At 39.5% G+C, this 26,861-nt stretch overlaps 1 protein-coding gene across 1 annotated transcript; it reads left to right on the top strand.

The window, feature by feature from the left end:
* The first annotated feature begins 274 nt into the window (after positions 1–274).
* LOC140947520 (uncharacterized) lies at positions 275–26,465 on the top strand. Its single transcript, XM_073396650.1, has 9 exons — positions 275–415; positions 779–845; positions 1,950–2,637; positions 5,619–5,753; positions 13,860–13,949; positions 15,930–16,027; positions 17,251–17,266; positions 20,512–20,802; positions 22,861–26,465. The coding sequence occupies exons 2-9, from the start codon at positions 801–803 to the stop codon at positions 23,181–23,183; spliced, it is 1,686 nt and encodes a 561-aa protein (XP_073252751.1). The 5' UTR covers positions 275–415; positions 779–800; the 3' UTR covers positions 23,184–26,465.
* The last annotated feature ends 396 nt before the right edge of the window (positions 26,466–26,861 follow it).

Raw genomic sequence — 26,861 nt, 5'->3', positions numbered from 1 at the left:
AAGGAAACGATACCTAGAGAACTCCGGTGGAGACTAGAATAGGTAAAGGTGAAGAACAGTGCTGCAGTCTTGGATAAGTAGGGGAAGACCCAATTCCTCCCTAATCCCCACCCCCCTTATCAAATCAACTGCGGATAAGACATAATTCAAATTTGTACGATATTGGAGGTGTAGTAGAGGGTGTAGTGGTGAAAGTCTTAAAGCTTGGCACGTGACATGATGTGTGTTTAAAAGGAATCACGCTTGAGTTAACGCAATCTCGTGATGGGTTCCACGGTAACCGCTGACGTACTTGCGCTCTCGTAGAACGTTCAGCAAACTCAGCGTAATCTTACAAAATGGCACTTTCTTTAAATATAACCTGTTAGATCTTCTTTCAAAGGACATTTTTATTTGTTTTTCCACCTGATAAGAGGTAAGTAGCCATCGTTTTAGAGCGCAAATCATCTTGTTTTGGTTTTGATACCAGTTTAAATTTGTCCGCATTGACCTGTCACAAACTTGCTGATAAGTCATTGGAAGCTAAATGAAATTTTGCAGATTTGCGAACTTGTGTTAGTATATATAATATCTTTATGACGCTTTGAGTTAAGATTTCTTCAAGTTTACTTTTAGATAACTTGCAATAGTTGTCCTATTGTCACCGTTATTTTACGAATTTGTACTTGGCTTACTATTATGGTGGTGTTGGGTTTCTAAAGTAGTTTGGGTTTCCGCTTAAAGCTTAGAGTCCAGAAAGATGATCAATAATTTTAGCTGATTTTGGTTTCTGTTTCAGATTTATGTGATTCGTGGATATAATGAGATGCTCTATGTTTGTATTACCTATTTTTGGCGTATATTTGGTAAGGAAAGCAAACTTTTATTTATCATTTATAAAACCGTATCACGATTATTTGCGCGCGCCTTTTTAAAGTGAACCATCTCAAATTCATGAGTCTCAAACTTTTCTCCTCATGGGTAGTGTGTTTTGGAATAATCTTGTTTACCACGTCTTCCTTATTTAAAAGAGTTGTAGTAATTTATTAAGATCATTGGATGACCCAACTCGCTCTCTATTTTGTTGTTACAACTTTTCCTTTATTTCTTAGTTGTATTGTGTTTAGATGCCTATGTAAATTTAACCTTTATATTAAACCCCATTTACACGCGCTAAAAAATCGGCACGGCAAGCCAAATTTTTGGCACCGTGCTGACTATTTTAAGGCATGGCACTCCCAATTTTCGACGTGTAAATATATCGGTCCCAAATGTAATGTGGCACCAGTGTTCAAAATTTTACGGGTGCCGAGACTTACCTCCGGGAGGTAGTCTCGGCACGAGCAAACGAGGCACAGTGCCAAAAATTAAGCGCGCTGTGCTGATTTTTTTAGCATGTGTAAATAATGGGGTTTATGTCTTGTAAAACTGAGCTGAGTTTAATAAATCATCTCATCTCATCTCATCATTTTACTACACGACTACACAAAGCAAAGATCTCGATTGAGAGAATGTTGGTCGAATTAAAGAGCATTTGCACAATGTTTGAATATTAAAATAGTTGGAAATAGTTTCTTTTTTGGTGTTGTTTTATGAGGGTTTATACAAAATATGGATTACTCTTGGTTTTTTGTTCAGCCTTCTACCTGGTTCCCCCTGTTTCTTGTTGCTTTGTCTGTCATTTCTGAGACGGCCTGTCGCCTAGTAGGTTAACATAACATTAACTTAACATTAACCATCAACATAACATTAACTTAATGGTTTACCATTGGGGGGTTTAGCAAAATAATTAATATGTATTGATGCCATGTTCACTGTGAGAACCCCTCATAGCCGTGCCTTTACAGACTGGTATAAGCCCGCAGAACAAGCAAATTTTTTAGGCAAGCACAAAGTAGGCAAAGCTTGTTGGGGCTCCAAACAAAACATGCCATGTTGATAATAAAAGCATTTACTTATTTTCTTGGAAGGTTATACAGCCAAGTAACAGTGGAATAATTTGTGGTGAAAACCAATACGCAATTATAAATTCAACTGGAACTGTTCAGAGATGTCTGCCCTGTGATACATGCCACAAGGGATTTGGATTACACCCAAAATGTGGTAGTACTCTGGAAGATCCTCCAACAACTGCGTGCCATGCCTGCAAAACAGGAACATTTTCCAGTGCGGATGATTCTTCCCCATGTAAAGCATGTCATCAGTGTGCAGAACATGAAATAAAGACAGCAGAGTGTACCAACAAAAATGACACAGAATGCAGTGGAAAGTGTGAGAAGGGATATTTCATGAGCGAGACTCTTCGCAACTGCCAGGAGTGTTCTGCTTGTTGTTCAGATGGAAAAGATGAGAAGATTAAAGAATGTGTAAGCCAAGGCATAACAAACAAAGAATGCAGTCCTAGGCTAGATAAGATATGTGCTGGTCAGCTGGCAGGACGTACCACAACAACAACATCAACAACAACAACAACAATAACAACAATAACTGATGCTACAAAACGCAGCGGGGGTTTAGCAATGGAGCATTGGATCATAATCATAGTGGTTATCATTGTTGCCACTCTGGCCATCTTCATGATTGTGATGGTTTACATGTACTTTAGGCTAAAAAGAAGGTCATCAGCTCGAGAACAAAAGAATGGATCAGCAAATACAGGTAAGCTTGCCTTTAATATACTTGTAATATTCCTGTAAATGTGGACCCTGAGGTACTCTATGTATCAAAAAACCTGGATTGGACCTGCCAGATCAACCCTGACTACTATGTACTTGTACATGTGCCTTACTGTAAAGATATAAACATAATATGTGTAGCTAGCTTTTTCTCAACTCTCGCTTATAAACTCACCCTTTAATCAACAGGATGCCCTTTTGCTATAAAAATTTAAGTGTCAGTACCATAGTGTGATGTTTAGCAAAAGTGTATAGTTCAGTTTAATATTAGGAACAGTCTTTTATCCATTTTACATACAGTGCATACATGTACATGTATATATATTCTTTTGGCACTATTATATATACCCAGTCCCAGAAGAAGAAGAATTTGTAATCCTTTTACATGGTACTTTATTTTGTAAATACAATGTAATTCACCTTTGGGTGCTAGTTCGTAATTGGCAATAAACCATTATTATTATAATTATGGCAGTACAAACGTTCGCATGCCCAGAGTAAAAAATAAAAGCTTTGGCTGGGTGGGAAACCGTAACCAGCCACAGCATCGACTAAAACTTGTAGTAACAATTACACAATAATTTGCGCAAAAAAAAAAAAAAAAAGGAAAAAAAGAAAGGGTAGAAATGATTTGATAGAAGTGTCATAAAAAAAATTAAAACAAAAAAAAATCCGCTACAAGCTTTATATTAGATGTCTTAATTATAAAATAAAAATGTTCATAACTTAAAAATCATCGTTCATATAGCTGTCCATTAAAATTTCGATAATATACAAGATTAAGTATCTGTTAAGATAGGTGTCCAAAATTCTTAAAGATATCTAACCGCCCAGCTTGAATAATATTCTAGCAGTGTGTAACGAACTATAGAGAGGATTGCCTTTTGCATTTGGCGCATAATTGATTCACACTTAATTGTCTCCTACAAGCTCTTTCATTATTATTATTATTATTATTATTATTATTATTATTATTATTATTGCTAATACTCACAGATAAAGGTGTTAAATCTGGTTTTCATTGGCTCTGCGCAACAAGGCCTAGGAAAGCCAAGAAGCGTCCTTCATTTTACTTTATCCCTGGTCTACATCTCCAACACTTTCCTAAGTATCCTTGCTGACCCCAAAAGTACACATCTCTGAATCATTTCAATGGATGTGTCGACACCTATGGTCCTCGGATTTTCTTTTAACCTCAGTGGTATTTTCCCCACTGCCCCCACTACTATGGGTATCACCTTTTTAATTTGTCCTTACACCCCACATCTTTCGGATTTCTCTAGCGAGATCTTGATATTTTTCTTCTTTCTCATCCTCTTTTGTTCTCACCCTTCCATCGTCTGAAATTGCCTGCTGACGTCTATAATTTGGCAGTTGTTCTCTTTTTTGTTGATGATCAATAGGTCCAGTCTCCTAGCCTCAATTTTATGGTCTGTTCATATACTAAAATCCCACAACATCTTGTAATTCTCATTTTGAAGTACTGTACACTGTCCGGAACATGGTCATACCACCTCTCATTTCGCTGAAACCCATATTTTCCTGACTGGTCCCAATCGATTGCTCTAGCTACATTTTCACGTCTCCTTTTATATTCTTTTTGTGCCAGTTTTGGACACACACTTTAATACAATATGGCTTATGGTCTCGTTGTTTTGTTTGCACATTCTACATTTGGGATCGGTCTGTGTCCTGTCAATTGTTGCTTTTACATAATATTTGTTCTTATTGCCTGATCTTGTGCTGCAACAATAAGAGACTCTGTTTCTAAGTTTAAGCTTTCCTTCTTTCAACCAAGTCTATGTTTCATCGTTTTTTTGATCTTGATCCCTCTGTCTTGCAAACTGCCTGTATAATGGCATCTCTTTCCATCCTTGGATTTTTTCAATTGCATTCTTACTAAGATAATCACTAAAAAAAATCATTAAAAAAGAGGAAAATTAAATAGCATTCACAATGTGTTATTGATGAATATTTGCCATTTAAAAGTAAGGAAACACATCAATAGTCTGATTGTATAGCTCCTTCAACAACTTCGACATCAATATATCAACATGTATCAATTTATATGAAAAATAAGAAAACTAGCCTGCTATCATGCTCCCCCCCTGAAACTCTATATATTACGGCAACGAGAAGGTGAGAAAAGCAGCAAGTTTAATAAGTAAAGCAACAGCTTTGCAAGTGCATCACGCTCTCTGTTAATTCCTTCACCGTCTATGCACATCTACGACATGAAATGATCAAATCTTAAGTTCTCTTGAGAACGTGAAGGTGAACATGAATTCAGATCCTATGTACACTTTCTTCTTTCTTGGTACTTTTTTGCTCTTTCTCTTCCTTTTTTTTGACCGACCAGAATAGTGTCTTGACCGGCAAAACCTGGTCCTTTTCCAGTCAAATGACCACCCTACAGTTTGTGGCTTGTGCATGGTTGGCTACCTAAGTGCGCACAGCCATCAGAATTCGGTTGGTGGTTGTGGGCTTTCATGGAGAATCCCCAGAGCAGTTGCCAATTGATGCCTGTATGTTGGTTTGCATTGCATATATTATTTATTTATTTTATATAGGGTGCCATTTGAAGCTGTAGTACCATTTTATGTTACTTTGCTATAAAGCCATTTTATGTCTACAGTAAAAACCTGGGTGTTAGAACTTACTTTTTTGAAAGTCTGGCAAAGAAGGTTCTGTACTTAGTTATTGTCAGTTTAGGCTAAGTACAATCAGGCTCTTACTAAAATTATTTACAGTTATAGTAACTGTATTTGTGAAATAAATTTGCAATCTGAAAGTAAAACTCCCTCTGGTTAAAATATTTAACGCTTTTTTTTTAGCTAAACTGGTTCTTATATTTTTGGATTTAAAGTGGCAGATTTCTGTCAACATGTTCTTAAACCACTAGGTTCTTACACATGGGTTTTTACTGTATTTTTTATCTTTTACCTCTTTATATTTTTTTTTCAGTATCACAGGCTTACGCCAGTCAAGGGCTACAAACAGAGTTACGTGTAGTGACAGAACGAACTGCACATTCAGCATCGAATCCATTTTATCTAGCAACTCCAACGCTTGATGCCAGGAATCCAAAGCCTACTGCAGGTATGCAAACTAATGAGAGTTACTTTTGTGAACATAACCTTAATGTCAATGATCACAACTGAAAAAATAAATCTGTAAAAACTCAGGCTTGACTTAACCAGCAAAAATGTTATATTTTTCTGAAGTCTATGCAATATAACATTTTTGCTGGTCAAGTCAAGCGTGAGTTTTTACAGATTTATTTTTTCAGTTGTGATCATTGACAGTAAGGTTATATTCACACTTTGCTGGATAGCATTTCGTGGCACAACAAAGAGCTATCTAGTATATGCCATGTAGTACATGTATGAACACCTATCCGAAATGCCCCGTCTTTTAGTATATTCAAGCATGTGATCAAATCATTTTTAAGGGTCAGACAGAATGCAACCTAAATACCTTAACACCTCATATCTATATTTTCCTCTAAACACACTTATATACTTAAATAAACGACTTTTTTCTTTATTTCTTAAAATGCCGCCTAGTATTTAAATTGCCCGTTGGGGGGGGGGGGGGGGGGAAATCTCTATTCCTCATAAGCTCGGCTTCTCGGAGATTTCCCCGCCACAGTCATTCCTTCCAAGTAATGCACAAATTTTAAATTTAATGTTAATTAACCTATTTATTATCGTTTTTATTCTGCTTGTAATTTATTGTGTGTGGCAAAATAAAAAAATAAAATAAAAAATAAAATAAAAAATATGTGACTCCCCGTTTTAGAGATCTGCGCAGCGCAGCTTCTCTGTTATAGAAATTGTGCCACCACAACTATTGGCGGTGCAAAAGCTATAATTTATAGTGTGAACGAAGCCTAAGAATAGGATGGGGTTGTGATTTGTTTGTTCGACCACAAGTCCTGTCTGACAGCTTAAAATAGTATTTTAGATCAACTGGGGTCAACCATCAGTTGACACTCATCTCTCATTTATTTTTTTGGCTTGTGATCGCTGCAGTGTTCTTCACTCTGTTGGCCACAAACACTTTCCAAGGCTAATTGTAAGTCTGATAATGCAACCATACTGTCCATTTAAATTAGTGACAATTTGGATGTGACAGCACAGCAGGAGAGCACTGTTCAGGTTCTTTGCCATATTCGCTGCCACATGACCGCTGACAAGTTAGTACCAATGTTGGCATAGAAGTCTTCCTCTTTGGTATCCTTTCCTTTGAGGTGAGAAGAATTTTAGCTGCACCCTTGTCATGTTCTACGTGCCCAGCAACTGTCACACTGCACAGTGTGCGAAGTTACTGGCATCTCCGAAGAGATGAAGATGGACCGTCCCGCTATCTCTCCAACTGACGTAGCGACGCTTTGTCCACGTAATCTATTGGTCTCCCAAATGTGTAGAGACTTATGCATTTCGACTCCCCTTCTCATCGCAGGCTTATCAATAGATATGCCTTCCTGTAGCCATAGTAGAAGAAATAATTCCAAGTGGATCGTAGACGGCTCCAAGGTAACTTAGAATAGTTTGTTTGGTCACAGGACGATTTTCAGGGAAATGAATTGCTGAAAACTCTAGCGTCTTCTTCTTTGTCCCTGAAATGCCCTAAAATTTTGCTGGGGTTTGCCGTCTCACTCTCGGCATGACGGCTTCCACGTTCGATTCCCGTTTACTAACAGGAAACTTGGCACCCTTAAGGCAATGCTCTCTTCTTTGAATTTTGTCAGCTTTATTGGGTCTGCTCCTGTTGGCATCAAGTTGTCAACATATGGTATCTGGTCACTTCGTTCCATGGTCAGATAATTCCAGGCCAGATCGTTGTACTTAATAGTCAGATCATTCCACAATAGAGTCTTTAAGCCATTCGCCCCTGGAGATTTTGCCCAAAGACGCGTTTTGAAGCTAGGCGAGTGGTTTTCTGGTCAATGTCGTGCTATAAAGAGCTAAAACTTACCACAAAGCCGTTTACAGGTCGTACACTTCGCGGCCTTCTGATCCTGATGCAAAATATTCGCTTGCGAAGTTCGGGCATGCGCAGAAAGCAAAATTCAAAGTGACACTGCAGTCTTCTACTTTTACTTTTGCTTTCTCTCCTCTCCTCTGTTTTCGCTTTTCTAGCCTCATTTTTTTCTCTTTCTGGCCATTTAGTTGGCTTCATTTTGGTGGGAAAAATTTTTAGGAAAGCTTTTAGGATCTTAGTATTAGATGAAAGGAAACTGTGGGTGCGTAGTGAAACAAGATTTTCATGGAAATTTTCAGGTCAATGTTACATGAGTGTTTGCCTTTTTTTCTCTGCTGTCCTTGACTGAATTGTGCTCATTCTGTTATGGTTTGAAAGATCTCTTCACTCTGCACAAGCTAGCGGACAAAGTTATCCTTGATAATCAAAACTGATGACGTCACAAGCGGTAGAAAGGACGTGGATCCGCACGGGCGGTCACGGCGGTTCAGGGTGAATGGGTTAAGCTACGAGCAGAAACGAGGGCGTTCCTCATGAGTACACCTTTTTCTTTAAGCAATGAAGCCAAAGACAAGTTCGTTTTATATCAAGTTTTCACCGAAAATGTGCAACGATTTGACTGTAAAATGGAATGATCTGACTTGGAACGAAGTGACCGTAAAACCCAATATACCTGTTCTCCTTCAGTGCTGTTTCAGTATGTTCAAACTGTGGTAGTTGCTGATCAAGGTGGTACTGCAGACAAGCTCCTAGCAAAAACGGGTTGCTTTTTACTCCAAACGGTACCCGCATAAATCTTTGGTGCTTCTCCTTTCAATTGACATTGAACAATAAATCTCTGTCTTCCTCTTTCACGCTTACTTGCAAGAATGCTTTCTCGATGTCACCAAGAAATAAGTTTTCAGACATGCGTGTCAGAATCGTTATATCCCAGAGAAGCGGCTAGAATGGGGTGTCCGTAAATATGCAGTCGTTAATGCTGTTAGCAATTGGATGCGACTTGGCACTTGCCCCAAATACCATGCGGACCTTTGAGGTTATAGTGCACTCTGCTTCACTAATTTGGGTTCTACGCTTTGCAACGGCTTCCTAAGCTGCACCTCGTTAGTGTTTTTCAACAGGGCTCCTGGTGAATCCAACGGAACCAGACTTCATACCTTCCTTTCTTCTTACAGCAACACATGAAATCAGCTGGTCATTCTCTCCCCAGTCGTTAACACCCAACACATCCATAATGTACAACCTCTCAATGTCCTTGACCTATCTTAAATTCATACAGCACTGTTAATCACTAACAGTTATGCCCGCTATGAATCACCCATCCGAATGTGCTTACTTCTACTATGACCAAATGGCCTCTTCAGTGTTTCCTTTGAACACCATTTCTGGTCTGATTCTAATACTACCCCCGAAGATAAGACGTATCTTATGCTTCCAACCAGCTGTCATGTAAAACCTCGTTTGTGGCTACAGGCCTTCTCACGGTGGTAGAGTCAGCTACAGTGTAGCCTTTCACCAGTGAGTTCAATTTCTTTACGTGCTTTTCCATCAAGAGAGGTGTTAGTGTTTTGAAATATGTGCATGAACTAGACTTCAGCACCATTCACTGTTAAGAACTCACGGGACTAATGCCGCACTGGTCTCAATAAGCCTCCTGATCGCCTCACTTGATACAATGTCACCGTTCCAGCTAGATCGTGTGTGCAAGTATACCCAGAGTATTTACCCTTCAATGCTAACAGGGATTGTAGCGATTGATGCCTTCTCCTCCGCATACTTGGTGTTGCATGTCAGCGATACTTCACCTTGTCCACTGGCTTTTGATGTTTCGTTTGGACTCCCTCTCTCCGTATCTCGCTTATCACATACGCGTGTACCTACAGTTGAGGCTGCCTTTCTTACGTTATCGCTCTGCTTTGTGCCCTGAACGCCCGCAAACCATTCAGGGAGAATTTTCTTCTATCCTCTAACGCTGTTATGGCCATACAGTTTTCACTGTGGTCGTGTTTGTCTCAGAAAATGCATTTTGGCTTTGAATTCTCTCCCTTTTGTGTATAGCAGTGTTTCTCAGACTTCTTTAGCTGGTCGGCGCTGGTCTGTGTACTGTTTTCTCCCAGCCGTATCTGTATAGTATCAACCAAATCCTCCATATATTATTATATAGACCAACCTTCCCAGTTGTCATCCACTCTCACAGGGTCTGGTTTGACTTGAAATTTCTTGAGGGTAGTCATGAGAAATCCATGCAGCATTTTGCCTTCCTGGAGTGTTTGAAGTGCATCAAAATTCTTGAAAGGTTTTTGTAGAATCTCAGACCCTTGCCGTATATTGATCCTCCGACTGGAGTTAAGTTGATATTTCATCCATGTGCCGATCAGAAATTGGTATAAGGTCAATTGGGGAAACGAGCATTATACAGAATCCGCGGCTGTTCGTTTGAATCGGGGCTACCTTCAGCTGAGGTGACCTTCCACGCAGACTTTCTTTTGGGGTTCGTCACGCGTTCCTGACGCGTGAGGAACCCCTCAGAACATCTGTGTGGGAGGCTACAGCTGAGGAAGCTTTGTTAGGCTGGCTTTCGTAGTCTTCTCAATCTCAATTTTCTTGTCAGTCATCCACACCTGTGCGTCAAGTTTTTCCTGCCTCATTTGACTTTCTGCGTCACGCAATCTTCTGGTCGCTCAAACTCTCTCGTCCGCAGCTTGTTCGCTTTCTGTCTCTCAATTCCGTCTTGAACTTCCTTCCTTCTGACTCACAACCCCCGAAGTCTTTCGCCTTTGCAGTACATGTACCCATGGCACATTACCTTTCTTTAGTATCCTTTTCGTACTGACGAACTCTGATCAATCTTCGCCTTTTGTAAACGGGTGAAAAGATTGCATGAGTTGTCATGGATAGCCTTGGATCGCTGTTTATCACGTCAGTCTCCGCGAAGTCGCCTTTTTATCAGCTCGTAAAACTTCAATTTCTGGATCCCCCTGTCGATTTCGGCTTGTGGCAGCCCTTTTAATATGGAATCCGGAATCTGGAAACGGAATCACGGAAACGGAAACGGAATACGGAATAAAATATCAGTGACAGAAAATAAAGACTTCGCATACCACGATTAAAGTACAATCCAAAGAGAATTTGTTTTAGTTTGTCTTGGCCCTTAAATATATTATTGTTTGTGTCACCTCAGTGTAAGGAAATATTACCCTATAGGTGTGCCAAACAGGGGTCTTTTTTGCATGAGCATGCGCGACCGCTGAACAAGCGATGTGCATGGAGGCTCACCACAGGGTCTACCTTCATCAAAAAGGCGCGTCTCAAAGCTATCATGATCGTGATTATTTTGCTAGTTGGTCTTGCCGAATGTGCCCTTGATTTAACAAAATGTGTAGTTTGCAATAAACTCTAACATTGTCTCAAAGGCGAAGTAGACCGGCTTTAATATACCACGAGCTACTATCAAATTTCATCTCCCGACTTGACCTGTTGGACAACAGCGCGCGTATATGTAGTACTTGTAGGATTGCACTGACCTCATCAAAGTCTAAACAAAGTGCCGAAACTTTTCTTGATGTAAGTAAACACTTTCAATTTCCTTTGTTTTGAAATGGGAAAGGAACACAAATATTAAAAAAAAAAAAAACAGAAAATTTGAGCGAGTGGGTTCAAAGGTGCCCAAAAACCGGTGTTCAGTTCAGCAGTGAGTTAATATATGTTCTACAATTTTCCCAGCACTTTAAAGCTACAAAATTAAGAGCACACGAGACGTAGATCAGTCACCTGGTGAAATGTCGGTGGTAGTCACTCTGTATGTCTCGAACAATAAAAAAAAATGAATATCAATGAGACACAGTCAAAACTGCATTCAATAGCACCGAAATTAAAGTCGAATCTGGTGACCGATTTTGATGAAACAAACGGTTAGGTTTCGCGAGAAGTACAGTAAACATGTGATGCCGACCAAAAGTTAAAAAATTAGTAGAGCACTCAAGTTCTGGCTAAAAGAAAATTCCTATAAAAGATGCGTTACAATGTTAGTCCACGCCAAAACAAGAAGTTCTACAATTTTCCGATAAACAAACTTTGTATCGGTAAAATACTTAAGGTAACAACTTTCTGTTCCAACTGATAACAGCGTGGTAGTCGCCCGCTGATCGCTATTAATCCACTCCCGAAATATGGCTAAATCAGCTATCCACAAATTATTGACAGAAATCCTCCAAGGCATCGAGAAAATAATTTACATCCGATTTATAGACAAACACTACATAAAGAACATTTTGCTCAATAGCTTCCATCAGCAATGCATTCTATACCAAACTTTGCAGTTCTTGAAGGGGAATCAAGACACGAGTCGAGCGCCAAACAACAGCAAGCAGCCATGTTCGTGTCAGACATCCTTGAAAAACGTGCTCTTTCAACTCGTTCAGAGCATCAGTCTCCACTTTAAATCACCATATCTTTACTTATTTTGTACAACGAAGGTCTTTCCTAAGTTCCTGCTACCATTTGAATCTCAACCAAGCTTTCAAAGTGAAGAATTTGGTTCCTATGACTATGCAGCACGGTCGCTGTCACTGGACGTGTGCTCTTTATCAGGTCGTGGTGCGCATGCTCATGCAAAAAAGACCCCTAGGCCTGTTGGTGTGCCATAGTGTGATATTTTGCGCTGTAAGGCCGATAAAAATATTTTTACGAGTTACTTTAATTCACGAGTTTATGGATAAAGTAATATGGTTAAAGATTGCCTTCTTAGTATGCGTCCAGGACACATATCAAGAGTAGTTGTAGTTGGCTTCAGACCACACTACGTGATTGTCTTCAAACAAAACTCAACACGTGACCAACACCAGGCACGACCACTCTTTCCGGTGTTTTAGCAATAAGTTCAACTTTTTTGTTAATTTGGATACTGATGGAATACTGGTGTAATTGAGTTTGCATTGACGTCCATATTTTACGTTGAAGTGCCTTGCGTATCAGTGGCGGATCCAGGGGAGGCCCCCCCCCCTCCCCGTTATTGTTAGAGAAAACTGAGACCGCCCCCCTTATCTCAGGGTCTGGATGAACGCCAACCCCTCCTTCCCCCCCGCCCCTCCCGCCCCCCCTTATCTGAAGGTCTGGATCCGCCACTGCGTATTATACATGACGCATTATTTCGAAGTCGGTTTCCACATGACTTTCCTCTTTCTAAAAAAACTATAAATATGATATTTCCTTAGCCATAGTTTTTTTTCTTCTCGCTTTGCTGTCGCATGAGAATCTGCACTCATTGCCGGAAGTGGAATGAAAAGTCTTCTAATTAGAATCGACTCCTTTAGTCATACAGCAGTCTCCTCTGACCAACAAATTTATTGACTTGCGTCTTTACTGTAATTCTCACAAATGCCGTTAATTTCCCGACTTAGTCGCGGCGCACATGTATAATGTTCTCGGCACTAAAAGGTGACATACCGGTAATCACCTGTAAATTGCATTATACCATACAATGCGTTTTGCTTTCGTCCTTTTAATCTCGTTGTAAATTCTGTTTTCTGCTCTCTCGCGAATACTTTTTCTCGCTTTCGCAATTCTAGCACGTGGTCAAGTCCAAATATGGAAGTAAATAGCTCACTTCGGAAAAGAGTGATAGCCTGGGACCCGAACTAGGCGCGCGCGCATTTATAAGATTATTTGGGGGGAGGTGAATGTAAACAAACATGGCGGAAAACGGAGTGGAATGTTTAAGCGGAATTAAAACAGCTCAAAATAGCAAAAAGGAAGGTGGAATTGAGAGAAAAAAAAACATGAAAATGTGAACCTGAAGGAAGATGTGCCTGGGAGATTTTACTTCGACTAATAGAAGAATGTAAATCCGTGTGCTATCGGAGTTCAACTTCAAATTAGCGTTCCAAAACAAACGTGCATGTACATATTCTCGCTGGGATACGTGTTGTACTCTATAGAATCCCAGACCAGGGGAGTTCCTGAAGTGATTTGTCCACAAAAGCTCACAAAAACTTGCATGTCTCGTCATAATACAAAGTTGCTGCTCACTTTGTCCCCCCCCCCCCCCCCCCCTAAGGAATCCCATAATTACGCGCGCGCTTAGTTTGGGTCACAGACTATCACTCTTTTCGGAAGTGGGCTATTAGGCAAGGGAGGGGGGTTTTTGGTGTTACCATAGGCTAGCTGACTACCAATACGAGTACCATGCGAATTAATGTAATGCTTGTGATTTGAATTCAGCAAAGGAAACGCAGAAACCAGAAGATAGCAATTCAAGTGTTAAAAATCCGTCTATGAGTCGTCAAGGCAGCCAAGATTCACAAACCAACGGTAAGTTTTATGTGACATGATTAATAACACAATGTACTGTTAGCCTTGGATGATTCAAAATTCACGTCTATATTACAAGTCAAGTTTGATTTCAGGCTTATTTCGATTTAACCAAGATTTTTTCTTGCCTCCATTTGTCTCCTAGCTCCAGAAGACAATAAAAATTGTGAATTAACCTAGGTCAAGAAATTTTTAACTTGAAGTCAAATTTGACCTGTAACATTCACCTTGTGAATGGATGCTTTTTCCATGAACAACCCAGTGCAATTGAAGCTCAGTTTAATTATACAGAATTTTGTCTCAGCCACCAGCCCAAATTTACTTAAATTAACTGTTACCAAAACTTCCCCAACCGCCACCACAGTGGCAGTGACATCATGGCAAAAGATAGAAATTGTAATCGTTTAGCTGGGGCCCATATCAAAGACCCTTATTATTTGCTAATACATATGAGGATAGGAATTCTAGAAAATAATTAATTCTATAGGACGAAAATCTAAGTCACTATAGTAAATGCAATCATCACTCACGGATTATATTGTAGCAGGCGCTAACGACCTAGTAACCATTATTGTGTAGTTCCAGAAAATATCCATACCCTCCAATGGCAATTTTGCTTTAGATCCCCCATTCCCTTGGAACTCCACTCCAGGGAGTGCTTGCCATACCCCCACCCCCTGGATTTTCCGAAATTTTCTAACCTGGTTAAGTACCCCCCGGAAAGAATATTTTCAGCTGTTGCACGATACTATAATGCGAAAGATAATTGTTTATGCGATAAAACAGAGAATACATCTCTTTATTCATTTTTTAAAGTGTCCAAGGTCTCTCGCAGTTAATATATAACGGTAAGGTACTTAAAAGATGGAGACGATGAAAAAAACAATAAACTATCGCGTAAGACGTGAAAGAAGCATTCAGCCTTCCACAAAGAAAAGACCATCGGAAATAACCGACAGCATGCTCAACGGAGCAACTGTTAGTTTATAATAATTCACCAATCTTATCCGGAGCCCCGGAAAGAACGCATCGAAACCACCCCCCACCCCCCCGGAAATTGCCCCCTTTTCGACCCCACTTCGTACGGAATTTCCTTCGCCCTCCGTGGGTGGGAGGGGGCTATGTGGATATTTTCTGGAACTACACGTTGTAAATAATTATCAGTTGTGCAGGGGATCACACAATACTACTTTATAAACAGTGTACATGTACATCAAGGTATACATGTGCTTTACAACCCTTTGCTAGTGCCAAAGTTTTGAAAAGCTTTGCTCTAGTTTGTCTCAACTTTGATGGGTTTTAAGTAATACAGATCCAACAGAATCCATGACGTTTAAGAAGCAGAGTTATATATTCTCAGACGACCAGAAATAAGACTTTTCAAATGCCTAAGGAAAAGGTGTTAAATGGATGTGTAAAAAAAAAAACTTTGTTTCAAGAGTGTTAATAGGCTCGATTTCCGCCGCTCTCTCGAGTCCTGTCTTGACTAGTATAACTGCGCGGAAGGTCTCTCTTAATTGGTCACAGGAAACAATGACGTCATTCTTCCAATTGTTTTAATATTGTTTGGGGTTAGGGAAAGGACCCATTGGTGACTTCTCTTCCGAACAGCTGTTACATGACCCCTTGTTTTTAGCGCAGTCTCATTTCCCAAACTGCGGCTGGTAATCGAGCCCAGAGTGTTAACAGTTATTATAAAAACTGAATCATTGGATAATGCAATTCTAGATCTCTGATTGGCTTAGCCATCATGGTATATGAGCCATTATACCATGCTCTCCAAATATGGTAATTGCACGCGTCAGTTCAAAATTAAAAACAAGCTAAAAACCGGTTGTATCTACTCTTTTATGTAAAGGTGCTCTATAAGTGTGAATCAGTGATAGAAGCAAGAAATTCCTTGTTCTCAAATCGTGCCCTTGTGATTGGGGCTTAATTATTTTAAGTACTATTGTTGTTTATTTTATGTAATCTTTTTAGGTGAGCACAGAAAGCGTAGTTTCTCATTAAGAAGTACTACAGACGTTCTTCAGAAATTAACAACCAAAAAGGGCGATTTGCTGATAGAACCTGAAGAGGTACAGATAAATGGAATGTCATTGAAATTGTTCTTCCTGAATGTATGGTAACGTCTTTGTGATAAAACAATTAAGCATATTTTTGCTAAATGAGCATAGAATATAACCGAGTCTTGTTTTTAAGGCCAGTGTTAGTAAAAACAAACAAACAAACAAACATAACAAAGCAGTGTATTTAATTAGCACAACTACTAAACGACTTTGAGGAAACTGAGTTTATTGGAAACAGGACTGCCATTAATCTATAGAGCGTGACATCACATCACATGACATGACATCACGGCGGCCATATTGGTGTTCCAAAACAAAGAAACGGCGGCTATTTTGGTGTTACAAACAAATCCTGCGGGAGTTTAACTCTTTTCTTATGTAAACAAATCTTTTGTTCCCATTAATTTTGTTCCCATTAATTTGCAAACGCTCTATAACCACTTTAAGCTACGTGCAAACGAGTGCAACAACTCCCGACATTCTTGGGCCAACAATGTTGGGAGTTTGTGCGTCCGTGTTGGCAGTGCTGTGTAAACGGTGCAACAAATCCCAACATTGTTGGGCCAACAATGTTGAGAGTTGTTGCGTCCGTGTTGGCAGTAGTGTGAAAACGGACGCAACGCGGGTGTTCGTCAAGGAGATCATGTGTAATGCGTGTGCGTCTCCTCAACAACGTTGGAAGAGCTGTGCAAACGGATCCAACATTGTTGCTTTAAGCTTAGGCGATCACGAAACAAAAGAAATGTTGGGAGTTGTTGGCTCAAAAGTTTGACCGGTTTCAAACTTTGCGCACCAACACGCAACAACATTCAACAGAGTGTGCAAACAGACGCAACGTGTAACATCCAACAATGTTGCGACCGTTTGCGCGGGGCTTTTTAGCGTTCTTACCTGTATGCAAAGTTACTGCCTTCGTGATGCACAAATATTTACATAATTTATCAATTTCAACTAAATAATAATAACAGCTACTTTAAAGAGTCATTATCGACTTTATTTTAAGGCTAAAGTGGTAAATTCATTCATACTCTAAAACTTTTCTGACCGGCCTTTTTTCGTTCATTTACAATGAAAATATACATGTAGTGATTTCCTATAAATATAATAATAATTTATTGGTGTACAAAATTCCATTTCAAGAAGCAGATTTGGTGTTTTTTATCAATGATGAAAACTAACTGAAAAGGTTATTTTCACATTTTTTAATCTTAGGCTCATTTTTGTCTTTTCAGGGTGGTGAAACACATGGTAAGTTACTATGATAAATTAATGTGGATTGTACATCGTTATTGTGCTTGAGTTGGTTTTGGTCACTCTGCTAAATTTCGTTATGACACTTGAGTAAATGTTTGCTATTATAAACATCATCATCATCATCACCATAATAATAATAATAATAATAATAATAATAATAATAATAATAATTAATAGGAGTAGTAGCAGCGGAAGAAGCGGCAGCAGTAGTAGTAGCAGTAGCAGTAACTTGATTTTACTGGAGATCAAAGTGGAAGCTAAAGGAGATACCATAAAGTTTTGGGGAGATGTTAAAGGGACAGGTTCACGTTTCTGCGCATGTGGGAGTTCTGACAGTAGCTGATTGGTTTTAAACCAATCGGAAGCGAGTTAGATGCACGCAAGGAAATTTACATAATTCAAATTCATTGTTCGTGACGCGGTAGTATTTCCGGGCATTTGGTTTGATTGTATATATCCCAATAATTCACATTTATTCTTTGCTATTCCTCAGATATATGTTGCAGCCGATAAGAATAAGATTTACAGCCCTGTCCTGCTTTGAAACAACCATTTACCTACGTGTATTTTTACGAGGTCTTATACGTACCCATGCTAAATAAGCAGTCACCTATCCGAAAATCAAAATTTATAAACAAACCTTTTATGACTGATCTCTCTGTTCGCCCTATAGAAACCTAGAAATACCCGCAAATAGCGCCTGACCGGTGACAAAAACACACAGCGTATGAGTATCAAGATTATCCTAAACTGAGCATAAATTTCAATTGCTTATCAGCAAATGAACAAATTCGTTCGCGTTGCGTTGGGTCAGTGTTCCGCAAAACAAATGTTATCGAATAGAACACATAAAGAAACCAGATTATAAACAGAATATTCAGGCAATAATCTATTTTAAAAACATCAATTCTTAAACATGTATGATCATACAGCAAAGATACAAGGAACATTTCAAGTGTACCAGATCGGTGAAGATCGCGCGACCTTTTCCGTTCTTGTGGGTATAACTACAGGTCGGAATCATAAATCAAATCAGAGTTGAACCAGGAGCTCATCAAATGGAGCCTCCATCTCCATTTATTTCTTGAGTAGATTTATAAATGGAACGGCTTGTTTCCCGCGAAAAGTGTCATATTTCCGGGAGTCTCGTATGTCACCGTGAAAAAAAATGAAGTTGGATGAAGTCGAACTCAGAAGCCCGTCCTTCGACCGTTTTCATTTTTTACTATACGTCCATTTTTACAATTTACAGCCGCTGAGATCTGGGTATCATGGAATAAAAGTTATTGAATTACCCGACTGAGACTGAGCATGAAGCGATGGGACAAAGGAAGCGACCTGAGGATCACGGAAAGGTTATCTTTGCGAGTGTGTGTGTGTGTGTGTTTTTTTTTTTTTGCCGTCATAGATCCCACATTTAAGCATGCACCTTGAAAAGAGTCGACGATTAAGCGTTCTGTGGACGATTTGGAACTTTTCGATTATCAGTGCCGAAAAAGTGCCAGGATCATTTGATCTTTGTCATCACCGTGGAGTGGATTTCGCCAGTTAAGCACCGCGTGCAAAAGGGATGACCTAAGTAGCAACTAACGAGGAATGCTTCAGTTCCCAAATTTTAGAAATTGCAGTCTTCCTTTACAACTGACTTGTATCACCATGAGAGATGCCTGATAAAACTGGCACTTGAAAAGTTGAACAGTTGCTCGACCGTGAGGCTAACTCAAAAGTAATTTGCTAACGGAGGAATTTGTGACATCGCGCTCCAGTCCAAAGACCCACTTATCTCAAGAAAAACAAAATGGATTGTATCTGCGCCAAAAGAATTATGACTGACTAACAGGACAATTCTCAGCACTTAATGTAGAAGTTTAGGCTCAATTCCTTCCTTCGAATTCGCATCTGTAGATCACTTTTTTGCGAGAAAACAATGGCTGGGCCCGGCGTTACAAAACATAGCAGGAAATCATCACACTAGCTGACGGACAAAGCAACCACAAGGACTATAAGTATATATTCAGATAAACGCATTTCGGAAAAAAAAAACAGGAAAAACTAGAAATTTGATTAATATTGAGTCATTTAGCCGAAATAAGAATCTTAACGCTCCAAAAAAATTGGCTAAAGAAAACGAATTCTGTCAGAACTACAGACTGCAGGTAGCAGTTAATCGTTATGCATGTAACAGACCAGCTTCATGGCCTTTTAATGTGAGACAAGCAACCAAAATTAAGATTAACATAGTCAGAGTTTAAAACTCTCCACAGTATAATCTACCCGCTAGAGAGAAAAGAAAGAAAATTTCTGAGGGATGAAAACGCTTAAGTCACGTTTCACTAGCGTATGATTGTGTTTGGCCTGTCAACACCGAATTTCTTGCTGGTTGATGAAGTACAATAGCAGTGTCATTTCGTCGTTGTGATTGGCTCTTCCCACCGTCGGCGCGCGAAGTCTCCCCTGGGAACCGTTCTAATTATAAATCTACTCGGGAAAGGGTTGACTCCAAGGGCTTGTATGGGAGATGGAGGCTCCATTTGATGGGCTCCTGAGTTGAACAAATTCATGCCTTTTACCACTTTCCAAGGGTGGTGCATTCTTTTCGTAAGCCACACACAACTCCTAGAACCATACCAGATCGATCGGCTAAGCTTCTCTATCTTCAAAGACTCTAGAGAACGTCCTGTTGCCGGTCGTTCGCGACGTCGCTTCCGAGGCTCCATTCACGAAACTGATTTTTCGTTTCCTAAACGCCCTTCTTCGAAAACAAAACAACACTCACGAGACAAGTTTACACAGGGCGACGGATGATCGCATTTAAAGACAGATTCTTTTGGATTCGCAGTTGATGTCTTCTTCGAATTTAGTATTGGCCCGTATGATTTATTCTAGAAGCTGTCACGGCGCGCATGCGCATGACCGTGAACCCCCCCGCTCTAAGGTAAATCTTTTTTGCTACGGCTGCTCTAAAAATTAATGACAGCCCTGCTGTATTTAGCTTTCATCTTTCGCAGCACTAGTGTCAGTGGCAACATGACCAACATAAAAAGCTAGGGTGACAAAGAGTCTCCTTGAAAGATTCCTCTTCTTATGTCAACTTGACCAAGCTCCACTCCACCCGATGTCAACACTGTCTTCCAATTCTATTTATCATAAATATGATAAGTATAAACGTGCTTGTGGCAATCAAAGTAAATATTCAGTATATTAGACGTATGTTTGTGCAAATTGTGTGTTTCTTATAGAACCAATAAAGATTATCAAGCACCCAGAATCAAAAACAGTAGACGAGGGGTCAAAAGTTCAAATGGAATGCAAGCTTGAGAAAAAGAGCCAGCAGTTCTTGTATCAGTGGTACAGAGATGATGGCAGTGCAGTGAATGGGAAGACTGAATCTGTTCTCGTTCTGGATTCAGTTGAACTGAAGGATTTTGGGTCTTACTATTGTCGAGTGAGCTATGAAGATTCATTTGGCGAAGTCGATACAAAACCGGCTAAACTTAAAGTTAGGCCCATTCCTGGTAGGAATGGAATGAGTGAGTATTAGCAGCGTTTGTTTAGTTCTATAAAAGCCATTGTTGCATAGTTGTTGGTCACTTGATCAATCACCTGCTCCCATCGGCTGTTCGAAGGTCATATGGTAGCAATTAGATTCATCTGTATTGATAGCTAGAAATAGGTGAATCGCAGGACCTCGCGTGCCTCTTGGTGCCTCTCGCGTGCCTCTAGGTGGACGCGGAGAAAACCCGATAGACTTATAGCAAAGAGGCGATCACACCTTGCATGCGATCCTCGTGGGAGTCACGCGCGTTGCAAATTCTGACAAATTTCGCATTGCAAGAAAAAATTATATAGCGAGATCGCTTATAATTTGCTTTCGATGAATCGCAAAAGTGTAGAAATTTTGGTCGTATATTCTTGTTGATAAGAAGCGGGAAAATAAATGGGTTCGTTTAATCGGGTTAGGATAATACAAATATGCTTTTTATTTTGAATCTTCATTACAAATAAAAGTGAATGAAAAGTCAGCGGGAATTTGAATTGAGTGAAATGAACTATTCAAAGTACAATTTACATCACGTTCTTTTTTCCCCTTTTCTAAGTACTGTTTTTCATAAATCGTATCGTAAACCAAAACCATAAATCGTATCGAACACCAAAACCAACTATAATCGATCCACGTTTATTCTACCAAAGATGAAATCATACAATATTGAAACTCTACACCGATATTAATACACTCTGTGAGGAAATCACGTGATATATTTGTTACTAATTCTGACACTGTTAATTTACAGACTCTCTATAATTTTTCTCCCGAGTAATCGGCTCCTGACGAAGCTTTTTAGTTTTTTACACAGTGAAGTTAGGGAAAATCCGTCGACTCCACTGGAAAGGGCGCCTTGAAATTGCCAAATCTGAAAGTGATACGTCTTCGCAAAGTTGCAAAACTTTACGGTTCATTGTACTTTTGTGGGAAACTGCCCACACACCCCCTCCCTTACGCCAACATTAACACTTACTTGTCACTAAGGGCAAAATGTTGGCTCAAGGGAAGGGCAGGTGGGCAGTTTCCGAGAAACGTATCATTTACAGACGTTTATATGGTGGTGGGGTGGGGGGGGGGGAAGTTTGTGCCCAGCCCCCACCCCAAAATCGTCTGTAAAATTTCGCGACTTTGACAAATCACTTTCAAACTTGGCAATCTTACTAATTTTAAAGACGCTCTTCATGTCCAGTGGTGTCGATGGATTTTCCCTTTCCATATGAGTTTCTTTTGACCGTCTTCATAGGTTTATTAACATATAAGAATGAGTATGGTTGTTTTGTTGCTTTAATGTATTGATCCTTTGTTACATTCAACGTCAATAGTTGAAAAAACTGTGAAATGGTCTATTTCCGGACGGGAGTCTGTAAAACGCGGAAACGGACGGCGGACGCGGATGGCAGATGGCGGATGGTAGAAGATAATAAATAAATAATAAAAAAAGAAATAATTATTTTGCTTCAGAGGCACAAAAAATTTCGCTGCGTTATTATTTTTCTTAGCAGCATGCAATAAAAAATACCAGCGGGTAAATGCGACAGATATCGCGTAGGATGGAAATGATCCACCCGACGACTGGTTAAAGACGGGATGAGCAAACACGCACACGGCTAGTGGATTATCTGATCTGTATCACGTGTTCGCTCGAAAACAGTGCATTCTCTGTTCGGCATTACGTCATGGTTGTCTTACATTTCTCTATGTTACATCGATTCGGGATTTTTTTCTGCCCTGGAACAATCGCGCATGGCTCTATTAGGCTGCCGCCTCGCAGCCTCGCGTCTTCACGAGGCTGCTCGTCGACAATGAGCAAGTGTGTCGTTACTTTTTCTGAAATAATGCCATTTATTAACTTAATAAATTTTTATTTTAATTCCTTTCACCACGTTTGCCTTCAGTGAGATTGGTCATGATAAAACATCTCCGGCACTCATAGTTGGCTCTCGTGACACACGCTGTACTTTTTTGTGGCTCCTTGCATATAATTCAAAGGAATCTATGTACTTTTTTGCAGAAAAATACTCACCTTCACTCTTTTTCACTTCAGGACCGAAATGTTTGTCAGAAGTAAACTTTTTCAGCTTGGATTCTGTACCATCGCTACTAGGAAGCGAGAAACGCTGCTTGGGGAATTGGAGAGGAATTGGATCTACATATGGTATGAAAGACCACGAGCTAGATGATCTGGCAAATGCGGCACCCTCTGAACGTGGAAGAGGAGTTTTGGAATTTTTGAAAACGTCCCAGCCAAGTTTGACCGTGTATGATTTCTGCAGAACACTGAAAGAAGAAACCTTTAAGAGGTTTGATATTGTGAAGAAACTAGAGAATCACTTTTTAGTCGAGTCGTGCCGCGATCAAGGGAATTAGCTGTAACCAACCAGAGATCTGGGTAGATCATTTCGCGGGAAAACGAGTGGTGACGCGAAATGTCGGCTGGTTTCTCAGGCTAGAAAAATTCATGATATGAAAGTATAGATAGATTTCAATGTGAAACGTCCTTTTCATTGCCTTAAATAAATAAGTTTTTTGGGGGGTAATTTTTATTAGTTGCTGTAGGTTAGATCATAGGTTTATTGCAAGTGGAAATATTTTGTGTATTCTGTGTTTGGGTGTCGTGGTCTTGAATTTAAATGATATTGACGCATGCGATCTCGAGGCGAATTCATCTCCATGATCCCGATCGATGGTCATTAAAAACACAATTTTCTAAACAAAAACAAAAAAACGCAGAGTTTGATTGAAAAGGAAAAAATGAAAAAGAAAAAAACTAAACATGCGTAGATTCGAGAATATTTGTGGAGATCTTAACTCGAGTTGCACTTCTATAAGAAATTAGTAAGAAAACACAACAACAAAAACAAAACAATATAAAACAAAAACTGATAGATATAATATATCTATGTAGATAGATAGATTGCTTTGAAAAACCTACAAGCGTGCTAAAAAATATAAACCTGCATTGCACGCTTATGTATCGCGGAAAACTCGTTGAAGCACGTTTTACTCACTGTCTGGCAAGTACATTTAAATATTTGCTTTTTTTAACGTGTATATAATAAGTTTTGGAAGCTGTTTTTGGAACTGAATCAATTTAAATTTTGAGATGAAAACAATTTTTTGTTTATTTTTTTTCTAAAACAATTTTTTTGTTACATCTAGGCTGTTTGAATTTTTTAGCTGAACTCCTGTGAGTTTTGATATTCTTGTCTAGGCGAAAATAATTTGTCTCGTGAATTAAGAAAAGAAAAATGTGACGCTTGATTGTTTTAAATTGACAATTAAGAGGTGAAGAATTTAAGTAGGATGCGCGCAAATAAATTTACAATGACTAGAATAGAATGCAGGCATACTACCGAGTTGTCATAGTAGCATTTTTTGCTAGCGTTACAAAGTAATACTTAATAGAGTTACAAATTTGTATATTTTTCCATTCAGAATATAGTTTTACATGCATATTCGCACGCATTGCCAAACTATTTTTGTATTTAACAAACTGTAGCTGGTCTACAATGGAAAGTTGTGCTGCTTTTTATCGTTACCGGGTTTTTCATAATCTCTTCAATTTGTTTTGATTATTGTGTATTGTTATTTTAGTTTAGCCTGGGACCAGGCCCTGCAGTGGGGGAAATAGGAAAATATCGGCGAACTGGAAGCGAGCCGAGCTGTGGCGTGGGGAGGGGGAAAGCCCCCACCCTCTCCGACTACCTCTCGTCTCGCTTTGCTTGTCGATTTTTTTTTCTCCTTTTTCCTCTTATGCGGAGCCTGGTCCCCAGGCTATTTCAGTTGAACCCCCATAGGCCCCATAGTAAGCGGCCCCGCCACACCCTCGGGGCACTAGCAAGTGACAGAGACTGGTCGCTTAAAGTATATATGACACGAAGTATTTTGTTCTTAGAGAAGTTTAATTAACAATTCTGAACTTTACAAATGTGACTCCCAAAATATTCTTGAATTTTGGCCTTTCAAAAACTACTTTTTTTCCTTCACTCAAATGTCTCAGAGACTGGGGAATAGTTTAGGATTAAAGAAAGCAAGGATGATGATGGGTGATGACGAAGTTATAGCGAAGAAAATAAAGATTTTGAAGATGACTTGGGAGTTGTCGACAACAGAAGTTAATTTATTCTACATTATTGCCCTTGCAAATTATTCTACCTCATACCTTTTTTTAATTTTTGAAGCAAATTCATGTGTTTTGAAGACAAAAAATAGGTTTTGGGAAAATTTTGTGAGTTTAAATTTCGGATACATACTTTGACTTATTTAAAGAATTAAAAACGGCAGAAAATCGTGTCATATACACTGTAATAGAGGTTTGTCATGACCCTTAGGAGAAACACCACATAACTTTACAAACAGACGACGGGAGTTGCACATAGCGTTACTGGTCCAAAGTCGGTCATCACCTTCTATCTCGAATTGTGTTTTCCTTTATCATATTTTTAAGATAAAGGGCAACAAGGTGCACCAAGCGCTCGATGGCCGCTTAATAGAGGTGGCAACAGTTGTTGAACTCTCTTTGGGAGGACGGAAAGGTTGCAGCTTACTAAGGTTTAATTTACAACTCTTTTCTACAATTATTCCAGGACCTTGGTTACTTGCTGTCTAATCCGGAATGGCGGCTTACAGTGCGACTACTCGAACCGGGGCTCGTAGAATGAGATTATCGAACAACATCGTTTTTGTCAAGTTCTTTTGCAAACGGACCTGTTAAATTCAAGGTTCAGTTATGCAATCGTTGAAAACTTAAAAAACCGTTTGAACTTACCTCTCGGGAACAAATTAAATCTGTGAATGTTATTGGTCCGTTCGCAAAAACAATTGAGAATCGTTTGTTTCCTAAAATCGTTGTGATTACAAAACAATCGTTTTCCAAGTGCCTGGTTCGATTAGTCGCACTCTAAGAGAGGTTCAACTGTAATATCATTTTTTTGGTATATATTATACTATCAAACACGCGAAAGAGTGTTTTCAGAGTATGTACACATAGTCGGCATCAAGGTGAACCAGTACTGGTTAGTATTTTGGACTTCGTATAAAGTGGTGCGGGTTCGGGCCCCTGCCAGGATCAATTTGTTTTGTCCTTGGACAATACAATACTTTTGTTACAGTAAATGGGCACCGTTGAATTTAACGGCAGGGTGTAACCCTGAGTTTGACTGGTATGCCTTTCAGGGGGAGGGTGGTAGAAATATCCCGCCTATAAACGAACCATGTTAGCTGCAGAGACCAATTTATGCTCTGGCCTGATGAGCTCGAATGCAGACTTTTACACGTCTCATAGTCGGTTGAAAAACAACGGATTGGCTGCCTGCCATTTTTCTTGATTTTTAATTGTTTTGATATTATATCTTTTGATATTATATCTTTTGAAACACTCTTTTGCGTGTTTGAGGAAGTTTATCAGTCAATTATGCTTCTGAGGTATTTGTATTATTTTAATAATAATCTTTTTCTTTCATCAGTTGTTCTAAGTTTTAAAATGTGTAGAGACAAGTTCTTTTTTGTTACCTATCATTTTTATAGCACGGTCATTCTTGGAAATAGGGTATTTATAAGAAAACAATAAAGTGCACAAAATCCAATTCTGGCACCTAAAATTTATATCACAAGTATCTTTTAAAGAGAATTAATAAAGCAGTGGATAATTCAAAACGTTGTGTTTGCGTTCCTATTATGGTAAGTTTGGTCATTTTGGGTGCGTTTCTTTGGGATGATCCGGATCAGGATCAGTGATCTGAAGTCACTCATCAAAGGAACCGATTTCAATTCACTCCGGCTCCCTTGATGAATGATCCGGATCAGGGTCAACCCCAACCCCCTTCCGCTTCCCACAACACACAAACGCTTGCACAAGCGCACACCCCTATCTAAGTGCAACTTCGTTTCCAGGGTTCTCCTGCTATTTCCCGGTGTCACAGCGTTTTGGGCATCCCCATTCCCAAATCCCTAGCGTTTTGGGCATCCCCTTCTCATATTACTACAGCGTTTTGGGCATCCCCCGGTACCCTCCCGGGATGCCCAAATCCCTAGTGTTTTGGTCAT

Source organism: Porites lutea, chromosome 9, assembly GCF_958299795.1.
Source record: "Porites lutea chromosome 9, jaPorLute2.1, whole genome shotgun sequence".
Classification (NCBI taxonomy): Eukaryota; Metazoa; Cnidaria; class Anthozoa; order Scleractinia; family Poritidae; genus Porites; species Porites lutea.
The sequence above is the reverse complement of the archived record's forward strand: the minus strand, read 5'-3'. Positions and strand labels throughout refer to the sequence as shown.